Source organism: Erythrolamprus reginae, chromosome 5 (genome assembly GCF_031021105.1).
Source record: "Erythrolamprus reginae isolate rEryReg1 chromosome 5, rEryReg1.hap1, whole genome shotgun sequence".
Classification (NCBI taxonomy): domain Eukaryota; kingdom Metazoa; phylum Chordata; class Lepidosauria; order Squamata; family Dipsadidae; genus Erythrolamprus; species Erythrolamprus reginae.
In genome coordinates, this window is record NC_091954.1 from 36,911,996 (window position 1) to 36,935,106 (window position 23,111).

Sequence of the window (23,111 nt, forward strand, 5' to 3'; positions counted from 1 at the left end):
ATTTAGTGACCATTTACAATTATGAAGGTGAAGACAAATAACTTTATGGCCAATCCTTGAATTTATCATTTGTGCAGCTATGTATCAGCTCATAGTCAGATTGACTATATGATGAAATTTTGAATGTGAAATTGTATATCAATCTTCTGTATCCCAAAACATAGTGAATGAATCGAGTTCATAAATTCCATTACAGTATAATTAAGAAGGTGTATATTAAGAAGGTAATTTCTTGCAACCCATCATTGTGATTCAACAAGATGAAAACAAGTCAGAGTTAATTTCCAAAGGATTTGCCTTTTTTTTCAGCAGAAACATTAAAAAGGTTTTGTAGTATCTAAAAATCCAAAATGTATTATTCCATAAATTGAGTCAAAATTACAGAATTTAATTTCTTTAAATGCACTATTACACTAATCAACAGGAACATTTTTCTTTTGTTATAATAAATGCTCAAGTTACCAGCAGAGGGAGACAAAAAAAGTTTGGCTTAAATCAATTTAATAAACTATAATCCTCTGAAATACTTGGCATATAACAAATAATTGGATATTTATATTATTTTTACCAATTAGGAGCTTTTATTTGGCTCATGCGCAATTCTGTTAAAAGTTAAGATCATTACTAAGACAAAAATGTTAATGAATTCAGTTAAATAACAAATATAACTTCATTCTCTTAGGTGGTTTAATTTCTCAGAATCACTCTTAGAAAGATCCTCTGTAGTAGCAATTAAAATTCTAGGAAAGCCCCAACAATGGCAGCAAATCATCAGAGCCAATAGCCTGACAGATAGGTAGTTATTTCTTCTCAATCCAAAAACAAACTACAACATCAAAAAAGGAATCCAGATTCCACAGTGATTCAAATAACCGATTAGCTCAACTCGTGGATTTCTGGCTTCCATGGTTTATACATTCAAGGCATGTGTTTTATTCAGAATTTGCATACTTACATTCACACTGTATGACATCTAAATTAAACTGCTGAATAGCTCCCATGCTGATCTGTTTCAAGTCGCTATCCAGCAGCATCTGCCTCAGGGAGGTTGAGAGATGCTGGCAAGCAGACATACAAGCGGTCTGAGCTACTTTTCCCTATTAAAGAAAAGGCAACACATTACAGAAATAAACTGTCACCTCTTGTCACAAAGATCTCCCAATTCTCCCACCCCTTCCCCGAGCATTTATTCAACTCAAGACAATCAGATAAGGAATGCTTGGCTTTGTTTCACAATAATAGTTTCCCTTGGATGCTTGAGCCGACATCCAAGAATTTTCTGATAGACAAAAATGGCTACGATATTATTATTTTTTTGTTGCTGTTCTTTATTCTTGTGAAAAAAAAATTAGGGAACAAAAAATGTCTTGCTATTTACAGGATATGATAAGAAATATCCGTGGAAGCTATATTATTTTCTGCCCAAACCCTCAGTTGCTTTCCTCCCGATCCAATTTTTTTTTTATGTAAGTGGGAGGATTCTAAATATTAAAAAAATGACCAACTTGTATGAAGCTCTCCATTGTTCAAGACATTGAACATCATAACTGTTCAAAGATATTTCATATTAACAATTTAAATCCATTGGCTAGTAGCTAATAAAAACAATACCGAAGTAATTTGTGGGATATAATACAGTGTGTGTATCTCTCTGTGTGTGTGTGTGTGTGTGTGTTTCCAAGAAAGGAAGTTCCATTCATTTTATGTTTTAGTAGCTGATCAATTCAGATGTAAGCTAAAGAAACAGTGCACCAACTATTAGCAAACATTGCACTTTACTAAGTAACTTAGGCTCCTTCTCATTTCAAGATTAAAGAAAGCCTTTTCTTTACTACAACAACCATAATAGGCTTATCAGTCATCTGCCTATATAACTAATCCATAAATTTAAGTTCTGTAGTAAACTCTTGCGCATGTTTATTTAATAGTAAATTGCATTAAAATTCTTCAAACAATTTGGGAATAAGCAGTACAGGATATTTGTAAATGGATTTACAAAGTTCTTGGATTGATTTCGTTCAGAACGAATGCCGTATCAGTTAAATCCATGGAAGGGACAATGGCTGATCTCAAAAAGGTAAGAAGAGTCAGACACATTAATTGGATGAAAAAACATTGCAAAATACCAGGGCTTTTCACTAGATTGAGAAATTGAAAAAAATCATTTTGGTACCATTGCAGAGAAAGCTACGTGAATAGCCCATGTAATCCCCCCAAACGAACATGAGCAGTCTATTTATTTTATCTTGTGATATGAAGCTTGCAGAGGGGGGAAAATGGAATAATTTATAAGACAATAAATACAAGGGTATTTCTGGATATAATACTTTATACTATTGAGCAAGTAATCCTCAATTTATGAACATAACTGAGCCTGCAATTATGGTCAGTGGGTCACCATATGACCATGCCCGATCTTTCAACCTTCTTTGTGGTGGTCATTAAGCAAACACAACTGTGAAAGAGAACACCAAAGGTCATTAAGCAAAATTGTTTTATCCAATGGCAGGTTTTCCTGGAAACTATAAGTAAATGCTAGAAACCAGCAAAAAAATGTCAAAATTAGCAGTGTGATCATAGGACACTTTAAATGGTTGCCAAGTGTCTAGTTGGTTGTCAAGGACTACAGGTAATTTTACAATTATTCTGCCTTTTTAAAATAAGTGTTTTTGTGGCAAGAGAATCATTGAAAGAACCCATTCAAAACAGAAGGATTTCCACAAATGAGAAAGGAAAATGGCAAAACCAGAGCCCCCTTATGGCTTGCCTACATAGAGATTAAGCAAGTTGTCTCACGTGAAAACAATATACTAAAATGAATCAATATTTTCAAAATAATTTAGCATTTATATGTTTACAACTATAACAAAATATTAAAAGGATATCATTGGGAAATTCTACCTATTTTGCTCCTTGGTATTTATTTGTGGGCAATATACAGCATATAGTATCATGTAAGCCATAAAGGCTATGTCTCACTTCAAAAATCATTTGGAGAAATGTGCAGACATTTTGCGTCTCTGCTCTTCATTAATATAGTCCAGCCTTTTTCAGGCCTCCAGAAAACACAGCTGCTTAGAGTTTAGTGAGTGTCATCTTGTTATTCAGACTCTTGTCAAAGCTTCAAGAAAGTTGGGTTGTTTAATGAATACCAGCAGTGTTGTGGTCACGCAATTCCCAAAGTACTTCGTCCAAATCATGTTTGAAGCATGTACCTACTATAAATCTTTAGCTAGCTCCATAGGCCGCTTCTAAGGTGTCTCTTTTGTTGGTCCTTCAAAAATGGAAATATTTTCTAAAACTATACAGTGACAGAAACAAGCCAACTACCAAAGGCCAACTATCAACCAAACATATAAAAAGTGAATACACAATCCGCATGCTTAAACAGCTGCCAAAGTCACTCATAATTACACTAGCAAACATGCAGTTCTATTCCCCAAATGGAACAGTATCAATATGAATGAAAACAGAGCCTTGAAGGGAAGGGATAGAAGGAAAGATAAGAATCAATAGGCTTAACTGGATTACGAGATAACAGATTTAAGATACAAATTGGGAGTCTTATTTTAATTCAATAAAACTGCACCTTTTGATGTAAGGCAGGGCTCTGTGAGAGAAGTCCCATGTTTTATGTAACAGATTGGCTTTGATGCCTTTGTAGTATTTTATTTACTTGTATCCTGCCTTTATTATTTTTAGAAATAACTCAAGGCAGCGAACACATCTAACATGCCTTCCTCCTCCTATTTTTCCCACAACAACAACCCTGTGGGGTAAGTTGGGCTGAGTGAGTATGACTGGCCCAAAGTCACCCAGTTGGCTTTCATGGTTAAGGCGAGACTTGAACTCACCATCTCCTGCTTCCTAGCCTGTTGCCTTAACCACTAAACCAAACTGGCTTAGATATGAAACATATATCATGTAATATATATAAAGAATAAAGCATTGTCCATCCCCAAACTAGCAACCAATTAAACCTCGTTAACATTTTATTGGTATATATTGATTCATTATATTCATTTCCTGCTTGTCTTCCGACCTAGGCATTCAGAGTTTTCAGATCAATGTATTAATAGTAGTGGAGCACAAGGTAATGGTTACAATGCATGATACAAGAGAAGCTACAAGGCTTTTTTTAAAAGTCGAGTTTCATAAATGTACATCAAGTGCATGTTTTATGATGATAGACAAATGCTAACACCCTATTCAAAGAAGCAACAGAATTGCTTTCAACTATGCACTCCGACTACAGGCTTATTGCTGTCATGGCATTAAAAAATACACACATAAGTGGGGAAAGTTTGTATTATCTCTATTTGAGATAACTAGGTTTTTATCCTGGCAAAAATTAAAACGCAAGCCCTAAAATTTAACCATAAGCTAGAAGGCTATGTAATATACTAGAATAATTGTATGGGTATGGGTCTGTGTACATTTCGATATACATGTAAAATTACACTGATGTATTTACCTACACATTTTTCAAAAAATATAACTCTTCCAAATTGAAAAATAGCTGTTAAATACACTTATTTATGAAAGCTATTAATCCAAATTCATGTTGAACAATTTAGCTCTCTGTACTTTATTGCTCAGGCTTATCATGTTTATGTTTGAAAGAAACTAAAAATAAACTTATTGTATACAATGAAAGTATGGATCCATTAATGTAATATTGTTTTTTGAATTATTGTCAAGTTGCACCCAAGTCATTTGTAATAATAAATACTAAATTTATCGGTTAAGTTTCCCCAACACCAACTATGTAATGACTATTACTATCTCATCACTTCTAACATCCTTGCATTTATTTGTCAGTTTTAATTAGCTCTACATTTTGTTTTACTTTTGCAAAGCACAAAAAATAAAGTTTTTTGTCACATAAAAATAACACCTGCTACAAGATATAACACCTAGAATTTCCCCTCTTCTTCACATCTGCTAAAGACCACATTGGTAAAAAGAGAAAATCCTCGGACAAACATCTTATATTTCAAAGCCGCTTGTAAAAGAGAATCTGCTGACATGTTAAATCTTTTCTGAACTGCCCCAAAGCTTTTCTCTTAGGAACAATTGCTGCAAAGAAACATTTGGCCCTTAGGAAATTCCCAAAGGGTCAGCCATATGCATCCCTCCGTGGCACCTTGGTGGTGCTGCTTTCTCGGCCTACGCTCGATGTCTCAAAAGCAGCTTTCATCATTCAGTGGGATGTCAGTCAATATGATTTATGGACTGCATTCAACAAAGTCAGAGCATATAGAATGAGAAATATGACTACAATCTCCTAATTTGTTTTGTATTGAGCCACTTAAGAGTCAAAGAGCTGATGTCAGGCTGAGACCAGCAACACAATTAACCAGCCGGTGACAGATTCATCTATCCTCCCTGCCAGGCTGTGCCAATCAAGGACAGCATGAAACGACATTTGGAAGGATCAGTAAGAAAGTCCTTTCTCTAAGCAGGCGATGTGGGCTTCTGATGGACAGTTTTTGACTATAGCTTGCAGAGCACTATCACACTTTATCCAATAGCCCCTCGCTGCAAGCTGTGAAATAAGGCTTTTACTGCCAATCATAGAAACAATAAAACACAGTCCACAATCCCCAAGCAAACAGCGAACAACAAGACTTGTCTGTTAGCTCTGACATTGTGAATTTAACAACAATACATGACACATTAAGAGAAAGCTTCTTTCACTATCTTAAATACAAAATTCAAATTCAGATATTTAAGTGTGTATTTTAAAAGGGGTATTCTTGTGACTGAGAGAATTAAAACTTAGTTTGATCAATGATAACAAAATGTAACCTTCGCTAAGGATGAATATGTTTGCCGCTGTATTGGACAATAACTGATAAATATGGTATCTGTTCTTCTGTACTAAATGAAGTTTAATAAGCACCTAAAGTTGATTGGCTGACTAAAGATAATGAGGATGTATTTATATGAGTGCATAATAAGGTAATACATAGTCAGGCTTTTTTAGATGCACAACTGTGATCTTTTGAACAAAGGACAGATTTCACCAAGAACAACAATACCTACTATTCAAATAAAGCAATCTTGAAAAGACTGTAAGCACATACTAAATCTCCTTTGTTTCCCCAAAATCTAATTTTTCTGAACAAATTTTAACATTTATTTAAGGGAAAAAAACTCCCAAAATGTTTGAGGTCTTTCAGAATGATTCTAAACTACTTAAGAACTGGTGAATGAATGAATTGCCATAGCTACAAACTTGCACATTAAAACATATAGGAGGTGGACCAAAAATGGAAACATTTGACTTTTTGGCCTCATAATGTTTGAACATGTTCAAATCAATCAAAACTTGACATATTTTAATGTTTTTTTAAACTACCATTTTTTTTACAGAAATTTAAGGAAATTGGTTATAACCTTCTAGAAATGGCAGACCTCTAAGACTTTCAAAGAGGCTCGAATGGTGCTTGGTGCTCGAATGGCAGGCGCTAGTGTAACAGAAAGTGTCCAAATGTTTGGCGTTTCAAGAGGTAATGTTTCAAAAGTAGTGACTGCTTTTGAAAGAGAAGGGAAAACGTCCTCAGCCAAGCACAGGTCTGGTCGAAAGTAGAAGTTGTCCGAGAGAGAGCGTTGGACTCTAAAGCGAATTGTTAGAGTGGATAGCAAGACCACAGCTCCTAAAATCACTGCAGAGCTCAACAGATACGTACAGAACCCAGTTTCCACAAAAACTGTTCAAAGGGAGCTTCACAAATCTGGATTCCATGGACGAGCTGCAATTAGAAAACCTCTGCTCTCAAAGACAAATGTTTCAAAGCGTTTACAGTGGTGTAAAAACCACCAGAAATGGTCCCTCGAGCAGTGGCAAAATGTGATTTTCTCTGACGAACAATCGTTTACCATTTTTCCGACCTCCGGCCGTGTTTATGTTTGGAGACAGCCAAAAGAATAATTTCATCCAGACTGCCTTCTCCCAACCATCAAACATGGTGGGGATTCAGTGATGATCTGGGGTGCTATTTCTTGGAAATCTGCCAGGCCGATGATTTCCCTTCATGGAAGAATTAACAGCCATCACTATTTAGGAATTTTGGCCGACCAAATTCATCCTATGGTTCAAGAACTGTCTCCAGAGGGGGATGCCATCTTTCAAGATGATAATGCACCAATCCATAGACCACAAATTGTCAAAGAATGGCACGAGGAACATTCTAATGGAGTTCAGCATCTCACCTGGCCACCACAATCACCAGACCTCAACATTATTGAGCATTTATGATCGATTTTAGAGATTCAAGTAAGAAGTCGATTTCCACCACCATCGTCTCTAAAAGAACTGGACGGTGCTTTAACTGAAGAATGGGCTAAAATTCCTTTGGAAACAATTCACAATTTGTATGAATCAATACCTCGGAGAATTGAGGCTTTATTTGCCGTAAAAGGTAGACCAACACCATATTAAAAGACATTTTGAAGATTTTTAAAGTTTTTAATGTTTCCATTTGTTTGTCCACCCCCTGTATGTTGATCTTTATTTCTGAAGATCTACAATGTGAAGATCTACAATAAAACAAGTATCAATAGCAACATAGGTCAAATGGTCCACAAGCACTGATAACAATTCTGAAATAGAAAATCGATCAGTCTTTGTCAATTATCTTGGTTATAAAGCCTGGGGAGAGCGAAAAACAGCCCAATGGGCCTACCAGAAGTCCAGACATTTCAGTGAGGCCTGCACACATGAGTGGAAGGGCAGCGCAGGGGGATTATGCGTGCATGTGTAGGGGAAGGTCTTGCACGCATAACCCCCTTTAGATACCCGAGCAAAAAAAAAAGATTTGCATCATTGTAATATTGAATAAACTGTTCAATTTCTTGCTGATTGGATAACAAACAATATTTCCCCATATTATCCTATAAGATGCACATGGGGAACACATTGCTTTTGTGGAAGATCTTATATAGAATCCAGAGCAGGAAGAAGTCCCTGCAGATTTTACCCTGCTAGTCGTAGCAGACTTTAGGAGACAGTGCTCATCTCTATTTCTTTAAGCTATTGAGCTTCTTCAGTACTGACTGAAGAGGTTTCTGTGATCATGTGTTCAGCATGATATCATGCCATAGTGCAAAGCAACAAAGCCACATAATAAATTGGAAATAATATTTTCAATCAAATATAAAGCAGAGATAGATTATGTACCAACTAGGGTGAACATACGGATAAGTCAATGAGTACAAAATGCAGTGCCCACATAATAACTTTTTAAAATTTGCATCATCATACCATTGTTGCAGCATCTGGATTATCTGAGTTTGTGTTAGTGATCACCCTTAAAGTTCCAGGTGATTTGGGGCCTGATCACCTTCAGACTTAACAGTTTAACAGAGTTGGAAGGGATCTTGCAGGTCATCTAGTCCAACCCCTTGCCCAAGCAGGAGACTTTCTGTCTGTCTCTAACTAGGATAGAACTCACAACTTCGTGATTGCGAGGCAAGAGCTCCACCTCTAAGCCACAACAGCTGGGATCCAAAGGATGCCTGCAAAAAGTGCTTGGCAAGAATCCCTGCCCTGTATGAAACGTAATAAATCACAGGGGACCTTCAGATGAGTGTTTCTTGGAGAAGATCCGTCCCGTGGAATGTCCTTCAAACAGACATAAGATCAATATCCTCACTGCTAAGAAGTTGTTTTTAAAAACTGCTTTTAAAATATGCACTTGCATACTGAAGTGAGAACAGGAGATATATCAAAACTGAGATGAATATGGAGATGAGTTGTAATTTTTATTATTGCGATAATATTTATTTGGTAATTGTAATGTATTTGCTGCAAGCCACTTAAAAGCCTACCAGATTCAAACATTTGTAATAAATTAATATTTAGCAAACCAAGACTCATAAATAAAAGCTTAAGAAGGATGTGAAGACAGCCACAGTCAATCCGGTGCATTAGTTTTATACAATTGTATATTTTGCAAATTGTTTGGCCATAATCTCCAGCATGGATATGTATGAAGAGAAAGCCAGAAACAAGTATATTTGGAATATGCTTTATTGTACTTTGTACAATAAAAATTCACTAAAATTAGTTTATTGAACAATTCTTAATAAAAGTTTTAAGAAATGAAGACAATCTTGTAGAAGGACTGTAGTTATAATTTATATGTAACTGAGTAGGGGGCTTTTTCATTCCTCAAATTATCCCTCCCCCCCTCTACTTATCTTCTGTTATACAAATTGACTCAAATGCTCAAGCAAATAATATTTACCAATTTTCAAATCAGAGGACATTTTGGATATAACAACTGAATGGAACTGAATATAAATTGCTTATATGCTGATTATATACCCCACTGATACACATTTTCTACACTGAATCCTGAAGTTATGCTACTGTTTAAGAAATGTATAGCAGTACATACTCAGAGCCAGTTTAGTGTAGTGGTTGAAGTGCTGTGCTAGAACGCAGGAGACAGTGAATTCTAGTTCACCTTTAGACATTAAAGCCAGCTGGGAGACTTTAGTTGAACTGAACACTTTTGTAATACAAGGAGTATAAAATAATACGGGTCAGTGTTTCAGGGATTCCCTCTCCTTTATTTCTTTTTTCTTTTTTAAATAACCAACAATTGTACTGTAGTAGTATTTATTTATCTATCTATTCTTTCCAACTCTTCTATTCTATTCTATTCTAAATTTTGAAACCACCCATCTCTCTCACGCAGGGACTCTGGACATGTAAAATATTAAAACACAAAAATAACATATAAAATTTTTAAAAAGGCAAGGATGATTAAAATTCAGAGTTAAAAATTAGTTAAAAGGCTAAGAGTTTCCTGAATCACAAGATGGATGCCAAATACATTTGAAAAAAGAAAGAGAGAGAGAGAGAGAGAGAGAGAGAGAGAGAGAGAGAGAGAGAGAGAGAGAAAGAAAGAAAGAAAGAAAGAAAGAAAGAAAGAAAGAAAAAAAGAAAAAAAGAAAGAAAATATCCAATTAACAAAATTAGGGTGACCTAATAAAATTCTTAAAATGTCTAAATATATTCTTCATAAAATTGAAATTAGAATCACCTTTTAGTAAATTAAAACATATTCTCATAAATGTCTGCTATCAGAGCAGAATCCCAGGCCCACGAATTGTCATAACAATTGATACTTATTTTGGATATGTCAACTTGGAATTTGTTTAACGGGAAGGGAAGCAAGAAACCTTATTCCTGAAGGAAATATATTTGCATTGAGCTAATAAGAATCTATCTCTTTTGGAATAGATCATTAATCCATATGTCTTGGTACAGATTGTTAAACTAGAATAAAACAAAAGAAGCAGCTGTTTGAGATAATAACTTCTCTGATACTTCCAATTTACATTTACAAGGATAATGTTTAAAACTGTAGCCTTTGCTTAATGCAAGCAAGGTTTCAATTTAAAACTAGCATATGCCATTTCTCAAATTTAACAGGCAAATAACTGCAACTCTGAAATTCAAGCTGTTTGATAAAGCATAAAAGTGCAAAACTTGGAAGTGCCCATGTTAAGTGCCATGTTAAAACTGCAATGTGAATTAGTTCCTGAAATCGACTATACAGTATTTGTTAGAACGATAAACTAGAAAAGTAGTCATTTTGCTGCATAGTCAAAATGATACTTATTATTTTGCAATACAGACTTCTATTTGCACCTTCCAAATGAACTGGTCAAAAACTCCTCAAAACAAGCACATTTTCTTGGACACAATGGAATTAATTTCAAAGCGTCTGAAAGCAGCTAATTTAGAAAAATCAGTATACAAAAGGGTCTGTTAGCTAGCACTCTGTTTCATGTTATTCACTCCTTTATGTCTTCATATTCCTGTGTATCTGCAGTAATCTCATTATATGTTGCTTCATCATTATTGGCCAGTTCTTGTCTTGAATACATCAGTTTTCACAATGGAAGAGTGAGTGGGATTATTTAATCTAGAGTGGTAAATAGATCTATATATCTATATCTGTTAATTTCAGAAGGCTAATTTTTGCTCATTTTTAAATGTTTTACTGGTAGATTTATGAAGCATTTACTAAAGATAGTTAAATGTGAAGATATTATAGCTTTCTCCAACTCTTAAAATATTCAGCAAAACATTTTACATAACTCCTAGACATTAAATTTGGTTGCTTTAATTTTAAATATCAGAATCATATTCTTTTTTACTTTTTAGTAACTTGTCCTTTTTAAATTACAGTGTGGATATTGAAAATTATGCAAAAATACTATCAACTGAAATAACTATGACTTAGATAATGCAACCTAGGCAGATAAGAGTTCAATTGTGCATTAATATAAATTATTCTGTCTATTTAAAAGTTGTAATTGTTCGTCAAAATGCAAATATTGTGTTGGACTAAAGTAAAATACTTAAAATAAGCTGATGACCTGAAAATAATTGGGGCACAAATCCTTTAAAGCAATCCATCATCTTTATGAAATACATTTGGGTACAGACATTCTCCTCACTTCAAAAAGTATGTTTTTAAAAGAGGCTAAAACTTTCACCAGCTCTTTATTCTCAGCCACTATCTGGCCATTTTAAACTGATTTCGTATGCACATCCCATAGTTGCATTTTGACACCTGACCTCAAATCCAAGAAGTCTTAAAAGTTTCCTTTGAATGATCTCATTTAAGATGCAACCCAGGCAGTATCATGTTTCTATGAGGCTTTAAAAGGTTCCTTCTGCCTTCTGTCCAAAAGAACAGGGTTAGTCTTCAACTTGGATTCTGCATGCTGCTATACAACTTAGCAGTCAGTCAGATCAAACCAAATAGAGGGCTTTATAATAAGTCACTCAATACTAAAGCAATAAGCCTGCAGGCAGTCCATAGTTAAGTTTTCCAAGGGCATGCTTTTCTTGAGCTTGCAATCTACTTACCGACATGGCTGCATAGTCATTGTTGTTATTCTGAGAACGAAATCAGCAAGGCAATCAAAACAGAAAGTAAATTAAAATACACTTGTCAACATTAAATTGCATTTGAGTAACAGGGGGTGTGGGGGCTGCTGGGACCCTCAAGAAAATGACACCTACTTCTAAGCTTTATTTCCTAAATATATCAACAAGTTATAAATATGATTCGGAATGTAAAGGATTTTTACCGCATTTTGATAAAGTCAATGAATCCCACTTGTAACCTGTAAAAGCCTAACAGGTGGTCGTCTAATTAATCTTGTTTTATTTTATTTTAATAGGTGATCATTTACCGTAAACTGATATTAGGACATATTAAGGAATAATATTAAGGAATAATATAATAATAATATAAAGCCTAGTACATTAAAATACTCTGCAAAAAGATGTACAGTATTTCTTCCAAAAGAATGGAAAGATTTGACTGGAGTGCCCCTTGAAAAAACTGAGCATCTATTCAATTAGTTCAACAACTTCAGAACCTGAATAGATCCAAATTGCTATAGATGGTATCCCATGGGGGATTTAAGCTCCTCTGTTCTAGCAGCAAAGCACTAGCCCCTCCCTCTCTAAAGCCCTAAGCTCTAAAACTCTCCAGAAGAGAATGCCACAACATGCCATCAACCAAAGGATTAATCATCTAGTTATTTTAAACTGCTTGTGCGCAAGTATTTTCCACTCACTTCTACCTATGATTTGATCCTTCCTTTTGCTATTAAAACACATTTAAGGCATTTGTGACAACCTGAAGTAACATTTCATAAAAAATATTCTGCCATGACAATAATTAACAAAGTTTAAAAAACTGATTATTTTCATTACAAGTATGGTCTTTTATTTTATTTTTAAAACATCAGCGTTTTTCTATCAAGTGACAACACAGAAAAGGGGAAAGCAAATGAATTTTGAAGAACAGAGCAAATAAAAATCAAAGAATGATTATACCACAACAGCCATGTATACAGTGTTAACCTTAGGTCAGCCTTTCAGACAAGTCTCATCATTCGCCTCTGAATTGGAATAATGTCCAACATATCTCAAGAGTATCAGTTATGGGAACTCTACCACTGACAATGCCATCAAGTTGGTACATTAATTTATCAACTCTTAACTAGCACAGAGGTAAACCTTATTCAGAAAGATCTGTCCTCAGTGTAGCATCTTAAGTCATTATTATATATTTTTTAAAACTCTGATATTCATACATAATTTGGGGTGCTTTTTTTTATTGCATTGCTATTTCAAATTTCATTTTGAAATTTTCAAAAGTTTAAAAATTATACTTTCCCTCACATTTTAATTTTTTTCTATTGAAAGGAGAAAAGAGAATTCCAACTAATACCTTAATTCGGTATGGCCATTACATTATTCATATCCTGAAGATGTAAGTAGGCACAAGTAAAACAAAATTATGGCTGAATATGTTATTTTCGAAAAAGCTTAAAATGTCCCGCTACTCGAGGATTTCTTACTTGTCTTCGGAATTGATAAACCATTATTCCTTATTTTTAGTTGAAGTCTATTTCCATGATTTTATTTACAGCATTTATTGATTTCACTGGCATAGTTATCATTTTCAACTACCTTAATCATGGGTGTTAAAAAATCCAAAGAATTTTTCTATGTATGAAAACCATTAATAAAAATGCATTTCTAGGTGAAACTAGTTTGATTTGTGATTGACCTCAGGGGGGTTGGAAATTTATCTGGAATAGGATTCAGCAGAAATGAGGAGCCACAGAACTCTTATGTACTTCATACTATAGAACTCTTATCTACTTTACTATAGCAAAGCCACTGCTTGATAAAATCTACACCCTTCAAGATCTGTTCTGATGTATATAATATCCTAAAAGTATACTTTTATCAATAGAAACAATGGTCTTAAACCAAGCAAGAGTAGATAGGGCCTTGCTTCTGATTTAGCAGGTGATGTTTCATTGTGCCATATACACTGAAAGATCTGTGTTTCTGTAATTGCTAAGTGTCTATGTTGTGAGCCGCCCCAAGTCTGCGGAGAGGGGCGGCTTTCAAATCAAATCAAATCAAATCAATATTTTAAATTTAACTTTACTGACTTTTAAGTTAATCAAATTGTTATCTTAAGTGTGCCATTATTTGTCCTCCTATCCCAAGCAAAGTATTTATTTCCATTTAGAAATTAAAAAAAAACACCTCCTTGATGCTGCAGGGAAAATAAAAGAAGAAAGCATTCTATTTAAAAATACAAAGGTTCCCTGCAAGCCCAGTATTTACTTGGTGAGAAAAGCCAATCATTCAGCATTATGATTTCTGTGAGATCTTAGTAAATCATCAATATTACATCTTATTCTGAATTAGTTGGGACTTCCTGTATATTCTCACATACTAAAGTGAGGACTTTAGAGAGAAGTCTTAGCTGAACTACTGAACGTGTATATTGCATAAAGAAAACCTTGCTCTCTTCCCAGTTAAAATATTTTTAGCAGAATAGGCTGGGGAATATATAGAGGAGTCTGTAGATTTGTTAACCATCCTGGAAGAAAGTACAGCCCGAGATGGATAACTAATTTTATTCATATGTTTATTATTATTATTATTATTATTATTATTATTATTATTATTATTATTTATTGGATTTGTATGCCGCCCCTCTCCACAGACTCAGGGCGGCTAACAACAATGATAAAAACAGCATGTACAATCTAATTAATAAAACAACTTATTCCTTTTCTGGAGTAAAAGTTTGATTAATTTTTTTTCATTTGCAACTACTTGGGATGTTATCAGCAGAAAATGGAATAGACTGTTCTACTCCAACTACAAAGAATACCCTGTTTCCCCGAAAATAAGACATAGGAGAGGTTTTGTAGAATTGCATAACAAAAGGCATCCCCCGGTTTTGCAGAATTCCTGAACAGAACATATATAACATATATTTGAAAAAAGTATAATTGTTGTACATGGAAATAATGGAACAATTGTAGTAATAAATTCTTAATAGGATTCATAGTTTGTCTGGTTATGCTGGTTTGTGATGGCAACTACTGTACAGTATATAATAAATGTTCGTTTTTTCTGTTCAGCAATAAATGTGAATTCTTCTTCATTGAAAAAAAATAAGACATCTCCTGGAAATAAGATGTAGTACATCTTTGAGAGCAAAAATTAATATAAGACACTGTCTTATTTTTGGGGAAACAGGGTATGAAGAAATTTAGTCAGAATAAATGCTTCTCACTTATCCAGAAAGAAATGAGTCTTCACATCAATTCTAATCTTGTTTTTCGTACAATAAATCATTTTTACCCCTGCATTTTCAGGCACGGAACATGTTTTATATCCTGAACCTGCTGTACATTTTTATCATATATTTGACAACTTCCTGCAAAAAGGTAATCAATAGCAAGAAAATATTTGGAATTAAATTGTTTTTCTTCTGAACTAGTTTATTTTTTCATACTGGGGATATAAACATATCTCCATACATGACTTAAAATGAATCCAGTTTACACCTTCATCTTCTTTATGTAAAGATCTGGATAACATTTCCAAATAAATTCTCAGAAGTGTTTAACTTCATTTTCCTCCTGGATAGTTGCCCTGATCACTGAATCTGCCCTATTTCTGCCATCTTCATAACACACTGACATGACTTTTCGTGCCACAAATTCTGCAGAAAAGTTGCAAAATAGCCATGGTTCAATATGCATCAGTTCAGATCTTGAAAAGAAAAAAAGTGTATTAGCTGTAGAAATCTTCATATAGAGCTGTCTTCTACACTGTTTAAATTTTAGTCCTTTATCTCTCTCCTCCAAAGTGGCTGAAGGGGAAAATTGTGGTAATCTAATAAGTTTTACTATTTACAGATACATCATATATTTACTATATGTATTTAGAAATAATAGCAAAGTTTTTCCTAACTGAAAATTCCAGAACAATATTGATTGATTCATAGGGTGTTTTCACATAAGATATGAAAAGAATTGTAGGAAACAAAATGACAGAGTCCAGACTAACAACCAAGACATCACATTGATAATTTCATTTAACTGAGGCACCATATATCTGATCCAATGACACTAACAAAAAAATAACTTGGATTTCTGAATAAATGTGAAATAAAACTTGTGAGGGAAAAGGTTTCAAATAATGCACAGAATCTAAAGCACTGACCGACAAGGACCATTTACACCATACCTGTAAATGTAGTTTTAATACATATTTCTCTACAGTAAAGCAGGTTATGTTAAATAAAAGTATATATCGTATTTTTGGAGTCTAAGACACACCTTTTTACACACACACACCAAAAAACAGAGTGAAAACGTGGGTGTCTCTTATACACCGAATGTAGTCCCACCCACACTCTTTGGTCTCTGCCTACCAGCAATTTACCTCTTTGCAGCAAACAGCAGGAAATGTCCTGATAACTCAATACTAATAACTGTATTACGGCTTGACTTAATGGGGGTCAAGTGACTATCCAGATCCCTACACAAATTCTCAGTCTAATTTGAGCACATAAGGTTGGATGCTGCTCACTGCAACAATTTTTCTTTTTTAAAAAAGGCTTAAAAACAAATGCTCATTTTACTATTTGACTATTTATTAGTTTCCTACAATAAGTGATTACTGTTCCCAAATGATATGCATGACTGTCTAAAAGGTATAAATTAGTAAGCCCAAGTGTAAAATAATTTAATTGCCCCAAGTGCTCACTATAAAGGGAAAAGGGAAGAAATGAACAGGATAGGGATTATTGAGCATGTTTGTTGTTTTTCTTGTTGATATTATTACTCTAAGATTTCAGTTTGTATCCTATCTTTCTGTCCCAAAGCTAATCAGAGATTTGCTTAGAAGCAACACTAAACCCTTGGTTTAAGATTACAAAAACAAGAAAGAACTTCTTCCTTCGTTCAGTCTTGTTGAAAGTCCAAGACCACAAGACATTTTTATTTCCCCTTTGGATTAATTGAAGTTTACTAAATCATCCAGATTCAGATAATTGCTACTTAATTTGAAATATGATTACCTAAAGGAAACCATTTGCAGCAATTATTTATGAAGGTGGCTGGTTAGCCTAACCTCCACCTCCCTAGGATTGCCTTGCTAACTGAAGTTAAACTAAAACAGGAGCCAATGCTTTCAAACTGCATTTCACAGTCAAACAAAAGAAGAAGAAGAAAGGATAAAACTAATCTATATTTCTCCTATGTAGGTGCTGCATTTCGGCATTCCAGGGTTGGGGATTTTCTCCTCCCATCTATCGGTATGTCCTTAGATACATAAAAATTAAAGTGAATTGTTATAGATTTGATTTTCTATACTTACAGGCAAATGGGTAAAAACCTGAAAGGTGCTTCTTAAGAAATTAATTAGATCCATTAAATAGCCACTAGCTCTCCCATCAGGCTCAATCATTGTCCAATCATAGTCAGCAAGCTGGATAAATTCATCAATTTTCTGATTAAGTTTTGTATAAATCTCCCCTTCAGCAGCATGTCTTGCATCCTGAAAAGAACAGATCATGTCAGTAGTATAGCATTACTAAACTTAAGGATAATTGCTTGAAATAAATTATGTAAACAGAGCAGGTGTGAGTCAAGAAAAATGGAAAATAAATCTTTTAACATTCAAATTGTGAGATAAAAACAAATCGGCTACCAACATCAGTGTATGTCAAATTCTGCTCCAAAAGAAGCGGGATGTTTAATGCTTTGTCTCATTTTTGAATATATTTACATACATCTGTAAGATAACTACTGTATGCTATAAAGCAGCATGCCCCAACCTTTCTGGCACCAGGGACTGGTTTCATGGAAGACAATTTTTTCACAGACCAGGAGGGCAGGAGGAATGGTTTTGCATGCAACCTAGATCTCACATATTCACAGATAAAGATTTGTTTGCTTGCCTACCACATGTGCAGCTCAGTTCCTAATAGGACATGGATCACTACCAATCCATGGCCCAGAGATTGGGAAATCCCACTATAAATGTTCTGAAATAATACTCAGATCTTGATAGTTTTAAAGAAAAAATAATCAAGCTACTATTCAAAAGACTGCATTACTGTTTTATAGGTATAGATTTATTTATTGCAATTTTAGAAATGACTTTTGTATTACTTTTTATAACTGGATGAAAAGCCAATATTTCTAGCATGTTTTGTTGTATTTTATCACTATTCTTTATGATGTCATTCTACAGTTTTAAATCTTAACATTTTAAGAACAGTACATGAAAAGATATTTCTAGATGTAGAAAATTAATGAATAACACAATTATATACAACTCAGAACCAGAATCACTAAGTTGGAAAAACTAGAGGTCGTGTAGGCCAAATTGCCATGTATTCTGCTCTTGGGTTTGTATACAAATGGAACCTTTTCAAACAACCTGAACCTTACTGAAATCTCTTCCAGAGAAACCAGTTACATAGCACAATCTCATACAGATGTCACAAATGACAGCCACATAGCATGCTCCCATAGAACAGGGGTAGGTGAAGTTTGCTCTTCTATGACTTGTGGACTTCAACTCCCAGAATTCCTGAGGCAATCATGCTAGCTCAGGAATTCTGGGAGTTGAAGTCTACATGTCATAGAAGAGCCAACTTTGTCTAACCGTGTCATAGAACAATAATATGGATCATATAGTAGCCACTACATCAAAGTTAATACCTATACATATGGAACAAATGACAAATCCCCACAGAACAAAATCAAAAGGCCCCAAACAACTTTTTATTGGAGAAAATAAAACAATTGTTTTATTGCCAGTAATTGTTCTTCAGACTTTTCATCAAAATGGTATTTGATTCTCAAGATGACCAACTTCTGTAGAAGAATCACAACAAGCCATTTTCACCCTCCCCAGGCTCCTAGAAAGGCTCTGAAGCCGGGGAGAGTGAAAAATGGGCACGCCATTGGGTGCCAAGAGGGGGAGACAAACATGCATGCGCAGCCCCCCCACATGGAATTATGGGTATGGGCACAAACGTGCATGACCCCCCCATGCCCTCCCTTTTGGCACACGAACCAAAAGGTTTGCCATCATCGATCTAGTGGATGAGATTGCTATCCATAAGGAGAATATGACCTTCAAACTGGAGTCTTCTGTGTGCAAGAATGTTTTGTAATTTGCAAGAGAAACTCTTTTGGAACACTTTTTTAGTAATATTGTCAAACTAGTGAATCTTTAGGATTTGGAGAAGGCGTCCTGTCTCTTATTAATGCTTTCTGATGCCTTCCAGGTCTCACTGGCACAAATGACTGTTGGGATCCACTACAGAGCTGAGCAAACAGAAGAGCAGTTTCCATAGTGGTCATTTTTTTTCCCCCCCCCTGTTTTGCAGTAATAGGGGAAAGTATGAGGCACATTAAAGGAACCTTCCCTCACATTCAACCTTGAGGAATGTGAGGAAGGTCCAGTCAGCATTCTCACAATCCCTGTTTTTGTTGTAAAGACTACCAGCACATATATCAGGATTCTATCCATTCCAGGAAGGATTCTAACTCCTACAAAATACTTAGAGGAATCTTGAAAAGTCTAAAGCAGTGAGGGTGAAACTTTTTTTGTTGAGGTGCCAAATGGGTGCGCATGCCCACACCCGTAATGCAATACCCTCTCCCTGCACATGTGCGCACAACCTCCCCCAGCACTGCTCCCTCCGCATATGCACGCAGACCTCAGTGAAGCTTCTGAAAATCCGGTAGGCCCATTGGGTCCGTTTTTGATATCCATAGGCTCCTGAAGCCTAAGGAGGGTGAAAATGGCCTCCCTCCACACAGCCTCTGGGAGGCCGAAATCAGGTGGCCAGTACCAAAATTCACACTGGAGCTGACAGAGGGCAATGGCTCGCAGGCCTTCAGATATGGCACATGTGCCACTATGGCTCTCGTGCCATACGTTGGCCATTATGGATCTAAAGGAAAGAAAACACTGAAATAAGCTTGGCCTGAAAGCTTGTTGAAGCAACACAACTTTAATCGTATGCAGAATATTTACGAAGCAGCCATGTATAAGGTGGTTCTTGTTTATTGACTACAACTTAGCCAGCCACTAAGCAAAGTAAATCAAGTGCCATGTGACTGTGCTTATGATCTTACTTCAGTTTTCCTTTGAAAACACAAAGATTAGAATTGCTTTTTCAACAGTCATAACTGTAAACCGGAACTGTGTGGGGTGATATAATGGTATGTGGGAATGAATTTGGGGCACAGGACCCAGAGAGGTTGCCTACAGCAGTGTTTCCCAACCTTGGCAACTTGAAGATATTTAGACTTCAATTCCCAGAATTCCCCAGCCAGCATTCGCTGGCTGGGCAATTCTGGGAGTTGAAGTCCAAATATCTTTAAGTTGCCAAGGTTGGGAAACACTGGCCTACAGAATGGTGAGACAAGAGACAGCACAGTCCAGAACTAAATAGTAGGTGGGACAAGAGGCTCAGCAGAGCCTCTTCCTAATTCCTTGGGTGATAAAAGAGATGGGGGAAGAACTGTACTTTCAGACTTGCAAGATTCTGTTCATGTAGCCTTACAATTCTTACCAAAGTAGAATTAACTTCTCTGGTCATGTTTCTTGTCTGGTCTACCTCGTAAAGGCAGGAGGGGGGGATTCTACAAAGCAAAGGCTACCATGGAGATGGGTTGTCATTTTGTGCGTCATGCATGAACCTTGAAAGGAACAGTGAGCAGTAATAGAGGACTCTTGAGATTACCATCCTGGTCAGGATCTATCGCTAATTTAAACTATCGTGTTGATCCTATCTACAGCCAAAATTTGGCCTCTGATTCACTCTTTCACTTATGATTAAGACAGCAGCAGATAGGAAACACAAGTTGTCATAGGAAAGCTTTAAGGATATTTTGCACCAGGTAAGGGATTGTTGCAATTCTTATTTTCCGGATAAGAAGCTATTCTCTGTGTTCTTGGTTTTATTCCAAAGATTTGTCCCTCTTTCTTTAGCACTTTTTCACAAATGCGAATAGTTTTGGGGACTTTCCTCAATAATGCCACAGATTCTTTAATTTTTTTAAAAAATGGGATAATTTCCATAATGCTCTTTTTCACCTAGGACTTTTCAATGCATTTTTTGCCCAACACAAGCACTTTAAAAAACAATGTAACAACCTTATTTATCTGGAGAACTTTCTTCAAATCCATTATTTTTAAAAGGAAGGCTTGTGTGAAATTTTGATGACCAAAATACACAACTTGAGAACTGTTTTTTTTTTAATGTCTTGAATGCTGTTACAGAAAAGTCCCTTTGGGCAAGTCTTGCAAATCCACTTCAGCAGAAGACCATGGAGGATTTCTACTTCAGCTCTATCACCAGGTGTCTAAACTGAAGGCAAAACAGCTGCAAGCAATGATACATAGAGCACCATGAAGAAGAGGGATTTTACAGAGAATACCTGACAAACCCTTCTGAACTTTGCTGTTAACAATTCCCATTTGCCCTGTTTATAACATTCATAAACTGTCACATGGTAATGATAACTGAATGTTCTCCTAGCAGAAAATACAAGAGGCATGATGCTAATCCCTTGAGCATTTCTTTAACCTGGATGACACAGACTAATGCTGGAATTTGATAGGTATCATTTTAGATTTAGTTACAAAATAAAAGTACTGAGGACAGAATTACTCTCAGTGGGAATAATCCCTTTTTAGTTTGTTGGTCTGTAAAATCCTCCCCTGTTTGGGTGTATACACAGTTAGGCAATTACTTGAAACTTAAGATGTAATTGTTAGGGAATTAACTGTTGCCTGTTTTTGTGTACTTTAAAAAAAACAGTCACTGAAAGAAAACATTCCAAATTTGTACAAATAGGTTCAGAAATGAGAAACATCGACCACTTTTTTTGCTTTGTTATTCCTCAGATCGTTATCTAAAGAAAACACAGCTCATTATCTAAAGTATTAAAATAATATCTATGTTGGGGATAGGATCCAACAGACCATGCAGCTAGTTCCATGAGGCCAAAGAGTATAAAGTTTGAGTCTTCTCAAAGCAATATGACATGACAAACTATATTTGAACTAGGATAAGATCATGAAAAAATTCCTGAACTGATAAAAAATACACACATGCACACACACGAACACAAAAATACTCTTTGCATAAATTTCCAGTAGGAAATTGTTTTCAGGTTTATATACATTTAATTAGTTGGAATAATTTTACTCAACAGAGAGTCCGTACTGTTAAACTTAGCTGTCGGAAGTTTTATAAACCTAGTTTTATAGTCTCTAAAATAGACACACAAATCCCTTATTATTTTTTATGGTTGATCACACAGACAGCCAGATTTTTAGAACTGGAGCTGGCATTTTATCCTTCTATACAGTCCTTCCCAAGGACCTGGGATAGGCAGATGTGATGGTGTTAAAGGTTATTTTCTAGAGATTCTCCAGCATCCAGGTCATGGTTGTCCAAAGGTGCTTTTTCAGGAAGCCGCTGAATTTTTTTTAAAAAAACGTTCCGCTTCTTATTCAAGAAACTTCTTCAGCTCTTCCCCACTATCCTGTCACGCTTGATGAAGCTTCTTGGATGAGAAGAGAAACATCTTCAAAAGAAAAAAACCAAGAAAGTCCAGTTGCCTTCTGAAAAGGCATCTTTGGGATAAAGGTTATTTTATTCCTACATAAAATGTGAATATATACACATACATACACACACACACAATATGAAACCATCTTTTGCTGCCTCGTAGTTGCCACAAGGGAGAAAAGAGGGGGAAATAGATAGGCTGGCTAACAGTCAAAACAAAAAGTTTTCTTGTGGGAACCAAGGTCACCCCAAATAGGTGGCAATTGAAGGGGGGGGGGGGGGGAATGACCAAGCAGACTGCCAGATATTGTCATTGGACAATATGACCGGTGACATCTGGAGAGGAAAATATTTGCTCTTTTAATTAGGGGAAAATGCAGGGGTTTTAGAATTGATTTTCACTAGCTGTGGCAATATGATGTATCCAAGAAACATGTTCTTTGAGGAATCTATCTGCCTCAAAAGTTCTGCTTTTTGCAGATGTGCTACTCAGAACACTGACAGCCAGACTCCATTATGACCATGAGTTTGAGTATCGTATTTTTCAAAGTATAAGGTGAACCTTTCCCCCCCCCCCAAAAGAGGATAAAAATTTGGGTGCGTCTTATACTCTGAATGTAGCTTTTCTGAAGCCCT

At 35.5% G+C, this 23,111-nt stretch overlaps 1 protein-coding gene across 4 annotated transcripts in view; it reads right to left on the minus strand.

Annotated features, from left to right (window-relative positions):
• Positions 1-23,111, minus strand: part of EXOC6 (exocyst complex component 6) — a 140,217-nt gene that overhangs the window by 36,249 nt on the left and 80,857 nt on the right. For 2 of the 4 annotated variants that reach the window (XM_070752392.1, XM_070752394.1), the window contains exons 18-20: positions 17,249-17,428; positions 11,900-11,929; positions 956-1,097 (exon numbers count right to left, since the gene is read on the minus strand). In XM_070752392.1, the coding sequence (XP_070608493.1) occupies positions 956-1,097; positions 11,900-11,929; positions 17,249-17,428 (352 nt within the window). The remainder of the gene's footprint in view (positions 1-955; positions 1,098-11,899; positions 11,930-17,248; positions 17,429-23,111) is intronic. The other 2 variants (XM_070752393.1, XM_070752395.1) reach the window with 1 other exon arrangement.